The sequence below is a fragment of the Gadus macrocephalus genome, chromosome 19 (genome assembly GCF_031168955.1).
Source record: "Gadus macrocephalus chromosome 19, ASM3116895v1".
NCBI lineage: Eukaryota > Metazoa > Chordata > Actinopteri > Gadiformes > Gadidae > Gadus > Gadus macrocephalus.
This window is the reverse complement of record NC_082400.1, coordinates 9920774-9926642: the sequence shown is the minus strand read 5'-3', so window position 1 is coordinate 9926642 and position 5869 is coordinate 9920774. Positions and strand designations below refer to the sequence as shown.

General features: G+C 42.8%; 1 protein-coding gene across 1 annotated transcript in view; it reads right to left on the bottom strand.

Annotated features, from left to right (window-relative positions):
* Positions 1 to 3031, bottom strand: part of pla2g3 (phospholipase A2 group III) — a 4120-nt gene extending 1089 nt beyond the window's left edge. The window contains exons 1-4 of the mRNA XM_060038509.1: positions 2266 to 3031; positions 2012 to 2144; positions 1250 to 1384; positions 252 to 995 (exon numbers count right to left, since the gene is read on the bottom strand). Coding sequence (XP_059894492.1) covers positions 252 to 995; positions 1250 to 1384; positions 2012 to 2144; positions 2266 to 2800 — 1547 coding nt within the window. The 5' untranslated portion in view covers positions 2801 to 3031. The remainder of the gene's footprint in view (positions 1 to 251; positions 996 to 1249; positions 1385 to 2011; positions 2145 to 2265) is intronic.
* Between the last annotated feature and the right edge of the window lie 2838 nt (positions 3032 to 5869).

Below are 5869 nucleotides of genomic sequence, written 5' to 3'. Positions count from 1 at the left end.
GTCTCAACCATGCTCCCTCTATTTTTTTTAAAGCATAAGCACATGAACAGCTGTTGAACTTAGTAAACTTAGCATTCAGAAATAAACCACAGGGAAGCAAACAGGTAGATTGCATGCTTTATGGAGGTTTCTTCAAGCACTTCTTATCTCGGCTGTAGTTAAATGCCTCAGAGCAGTTCTAATATTTGTTTCTGACAGTCAAACGTAAATTACCAAGCATTACAATATTCTGTCATTATGGCCCACGGTACCTTTTTGTGCAGCTGCAGTGGTACAGGGTCCTGGTGTCCGGGTTCAGGAGTCCGTATCTCCTCTGCTTGGGAAGGATCCTGGCTCTGCTGCACTGGTCCAGCTCTCTGTACGCCTCACACGACAGCTCCTGGCCTGGAGATGGAGACATGCTGCTCGCCATCTGAGTGGCCCAGACACCGACACTGAGGGCGGGGCCCGCGGCGCTAGCAGAGGTGAGGTCAGAGGTCATCGCCGGGGGATCAGCGTGCGGCGTCGAGCTCCTGGTCGGGGTCGCTTGAGTGGCGTTCTCCTGAGTCACGGTCTCCAGAATGGCCTTCTCTTGAGTACCGTTCTCCTGAGTGGCGTTCTGTTGAGTGGCGTTCTCCAGAGTGGCGTTCTCCAGAGTGGCGTTCTCCAGACTGGCGTTCTCCAGAGTGGCGTTCTCCAGACTGGCGTTCTCCAGAGTGGCGTTCTCCAGACTGGCGTTCTCCAGAGTGGCGTTCTCCAGACTGGCGTTCTCCAGGATGGCGTTCTCCAGAGTGGCGTTCTCCAGAGTGGCATTCTCCAGAGTGGCGTTCTCCAGGGTGGCGTTCTCCAGAGTGGCGTTCTCCAGAGTGGCGTTCTCCAGAGTGGCGTTCTCCTGAGTGGCGTTTTCCTGATCGTCGTTCTCCTGAGTGGCGGTCTCTTGGGACGTGGAGGCGTGGGGCTCGTAGGCGACGGGAGGGTGGACTTCTGCCTGGAGCACCGTCTGGGTCGCTTTACACCTGTAGGGGCGGCGCTGTTAGCAAGTCACCAACCAAGGGACGTATCCCACGCCCATATTTGGGATGGCCATCCTGAGTGGCCATCCAAGCTTAATCTGGCACTTGAGAGGATTTTAACCTGTCAATCAAAGTCGACTACGTTTGTCTGGAGGACATGCCCCACACACAATATTATCAGTTATCTACAATAAAACACCGTAATTTAGCAATATGAATCAACCTTGGCTATAGTGAGACCACAAAAGTCCACTTACATGCCGAACCAGTTCCTCTCCATGCAGATTACTGTGTAGGAGAGCTCAAAGCAGTTCATCTGCAGCATGTTGAAGAAGACCTTCCCAACCACGTCGGATATGCTGTCGTTGGCGTTCCTTAGGCAACTGTGGAACCTTCAGGTTGAGACAGAAAATCATTTAGGTTGAGACAGAACATTGTTGAGGATGAGACGGAACATCCTTTTAGTTCGATAACGGTAACCCTCTCGTTACGGTGCCAACTGGCCTGCGTGGACCAAAGTCCATGATCAGAAATCTCAAACTTGCACCACACAGATAACTGGCACCTAGCCCGGCCTTAAACAAATCTGATAACAATAGGGTATTATTTATTATATTTTTTATTATTTTTATTACGATTAATCATATTAAGTTTTAAGGGACGGAGCAAAGTCTGTGGAGAGGCACTGCCAACACCAAGCCCTGTTGGGGACAGAGCAGGTGTGGGCCTACCCTAGAAAGACCACAACATTCAATGTGATATTACCGCTAAACAGACCGATCTACACTTAAACGCTTACAGTGAATGTAAAAGTGATTATTTTGTCAGTATGCCTATTTATAGATCTATTATATAGAAATATTTTGAATTAATTATTTTCAATATTATTTTATTCATGGCATTTCTGTTAAAATTGTGTGATATATATTTATCTTTGTTAAAAATAATAGGTGTTATAAATAAATTACAGTTGTGCATGAAAAAAGTAGTTGTCGGAAATCTTATACTACGATCCTTACCTGTTATCACAATCGCAGTGAGACATGGTGAAGATATTAGTGTTGAAGACGCCGAATTTGTTTTGGAAGGACAAGATTGTCTCCTGACAATGGTCATGTTCACGACAACAACTGTCCGTCCCCGTAAAGGCTCCTAAAGCACAGACAAGAGACATAGATCCAATTATGGTTTTATATAGTGTCCATCAAAGGTGTTCTGTATGTATCCAACTCACAAGGAACATTGGAAAATTGAAACATGAAAAGCAACTCACCCAAATCTGCATATGACGGTGCTTTGTTGCCAGACCCGCACCAGAGCGTCCCAGGTACAATAAACCCGCGCTTCACGCGCCGGTGGCTCGCCGCCTTGGATCTTTCGCTCAGCGCGCCAACGCTTCTTGCCTTTCTGCTTCGGCTTGCGCGTTCTTTAACCACAAACGGTGCGTTCACGTCGTCACATAATCGATTTGATGCAAACAATGCATTGATATTTAAATGCTCACTGTGATTCTCCAAGAACTCATTAGTTTTCTCTCGGCACAGGGATAGATAGTTTTCTGTGACGGCTGCGTCCTCCAACCAGGAGCACTGGAGCAGCGCGCGGTCTGGGGACCACACGGAGTGGTAGAGGCGCACGGCGGGGGAACGATGGTGAAGGCTGTGGTGGCCCGTCCGGAGGAAACTGTAGTGAGTTTCGCCGTTGGACGCAAGTCGGGTATAAGCACAGATGCTCTCTACATCTGCTGCAGAACTCGATATCAAAGCTCGAAATATTAAAAATACTCGAAAAATATGAAAAGGGTGCATTCTGAGGAAGAATAATTAAAGCAAAATGTAAATTTAGCTAAATAAGTTAAAGGTAAATAAATGAATTATTACAGATAATTCACCCAGATGGCAGCTTATGATTTCTACGTTAGTTGAACGTATATATAGGCATATTTCTTATCTATTCTAGATTAGAAACGGGGATTTCCCGGGGTGTTAAAGTGATGTCAGCTGCACCTCAGACATCGTATGATGCCAAGCTCCTAGCTAAACACTCGGTCTACCAGAGACACACCTGTCAGCCACTGAGTACACTAGTGATACAGTGAACAGACAACCGCGTCTATTCCTCCTCTTTTTTTGTTGTATGTTTGGGCGACTTTTGTCCGCTCTGTGTCTAGGCAATTTTTTATCACATAGGCTAAGCGATATTGATCAACTTGATCAAAAAAGGCGCGCGTAAACGCAGCCAGCCCTTAGCCTGCCTTATACTGATCATATTTGAATATTAAATAGGCCTACTGGGAGAGATTGTGTAAAGCAAATATTTAGCACAGTAAATATCATTAAAAATATTCATAGTAAATATAGTAAATATTCATATCATTGTTTACATTTTTGCACATCACCGTGAGTATGAAACATAGATATGTGTACTGTATTTTGATAGTAGAATGTATTCCAATGCTGTTGCTATTATATTTATTAGGCATATTTATATTTTAAAGTGCTATGTTTTTCAAATCACATATTCAGAACGAAGTGATGTTTTACTCCTACTACACATATAGGCATACTTCATTCATAATAATGGTATTGCAATAATTGCAGTTAACATAATGTAAACAGAGCGTCACCTTTGATTGGAGTCTTGACCTGATTATTGTAACCTTTCACCTACTTGGAAAGAGAGAGTGAGGACGAGGAACAGTTTTATTGACTTATTCAAAGTTCACTCAGCTGTCAGTTACGTGTCTGCCTCTGCTGATTGGTCCAAACCTCACCTGATTGAAACAAAGTCCCATGCCCCGCCTCCTTTATAGTTCTACTTCCTATATACTGGTTGTTTTGGCTTTTCATCAGGGTGCACTCACACTAGGCCATCTGGCCGTAGCCGTGGCCGATTTCACACCTAACCGTGCTCAAATCTGCCAGTGTGCGAGTGTGGCCAGTCTGGCCATGCCAGGCCAACTTGGCCACTTGGGAGAGGTGTCCTGCTACGATACGTGCCGCCCATAATAAAGGATGGACCACAGACTGGAAAATGGCCGCCCATTCATTCCTATACAAACTGCTCAGTGGCGCAGGGTAACATACAGGAGCGATTTGCTTCCGTGTTATGGGGCCAAGACACGTGACCTAGTCCGTGACGTACCGGATGCAGAGATCTTCTTCTTCTTCTAGTTTAGTGGAGGATCATAGTTTTTCCCCATATACCGCCACCTGCTGGACTACTACACAGGAGTTTGTGACAAGGACGTTGGCAGATGATACTTTAAATCATAAAAATAAATTCAAAGAAAAAACCAAACCAACGAAACAAAATAAACAAAATAAAACAAACTAACAAAAGAAATGAATAAAAAAAAATATATATATAAATTCTTCTAATTAGGTTAGTATCTTTTAGCTAATTTATCAGCAATTTCATTGCCATATATTCCATGGTGGGCTGGAATCCAACAGAACTGAATAACTAAACCAAGGCTTATAATATTTAAAAGAAGATGCTTTACCTCTATCACCAAATCTTCACGTATTGAATTATCTGTTATAAAACTTAGTATCTACAACCCATCTAAGAGCGGTTATTATTGTGGCCATCTCGATTGAGTATACTGATAAAGTCACCCACTCTATATCCATATCCTTTTTCAAATTCTGGAATATATATGCCAATACCACATTGTCACCAATTTAGTATCTACAACCCATCTAAGAGCGGTTATTATTGTGGCCATCTCGATTGAGTATACTGATAAAGTCACCCACTCTATATCCATATCCTTTTTCAAATTCTGGAATATATATGCCAATACCACATTGACACCATTCTATGATAGCTGATAACCAAGGTACACACTGTAATGCTATAACCAAGAGGACATACAGGCAGTTCAAATAAAAAGAGATAGAACTTTATTGATCTGGAAACTTCATAAATATGTAAGATTGCTCCATATAATACCATAGTAACATAGTAAACGTATGTAGGCCTAAAAAATTCAGTTCAATGTTATTGCTTAAGAAACAGATTCCTTCCAACTAACTATTTACGAAAAATGCAATCAATAATTTATATAAAAGTAAATGTTTACATATCGACCAGCAACGAAGTTGGAGTAGCCTACCCAAATAATGAATTGTAATACACCAACATTGTCAACTGTCATACATAGCTAACCATAACCCTGTCATACATAGCTAAACAAGCAAATGAAAATGAAATACCTACCAACGCAACTGAAATGTTAATATTAGACAATTAACAATATTATGAAAATTACGTAGGTCTCCCATAATCATTCAGGTAATCAATACGTCCGTGCCTGTTACAGCTATTTCAATGATATGTGTGTTATATATCCGTGTTCAACGCCATTCATGTTAAGTAAAAGGACAAATCTCAGACTTTGGAAGTTAATGGAGTTAATGGAAGTTAATTCGGAATTTAATTTAATTCGGAAGTTAATGGAGCCGTGCACTTCAAAATAGGTCCATAGCAAGGAGCCGTTTGTTTCAGTACAACTCCTTTCAGCTGCCCACCCAACATAAACTGCTAATAAAACGCTTGAGGAGGCGTTTTGAAAAGAAAAAACTTACGTTTTTTTAGAACAGGGTAGAAATATAATTATGAGCCTTTGATTGATATCCAGACATTTTTTGCGGAGACATAATCCTGTTCCCCACTTGTATTGGAGTGGACGGCGATATCTACTTCTGGGCCACATGAAATGACGGACCCCCGTCCACAGCCAGCTTAAACAGCTGCAATACCAGGCTTGGCCTCTGAGCACTGGTGGATTGCGGAAGTATGCGCCTATCCTGGGTGCCGCGGTGCCGCCACGGTAGATGCTAATGAGCCGACACGCACACACGCACGGCTAG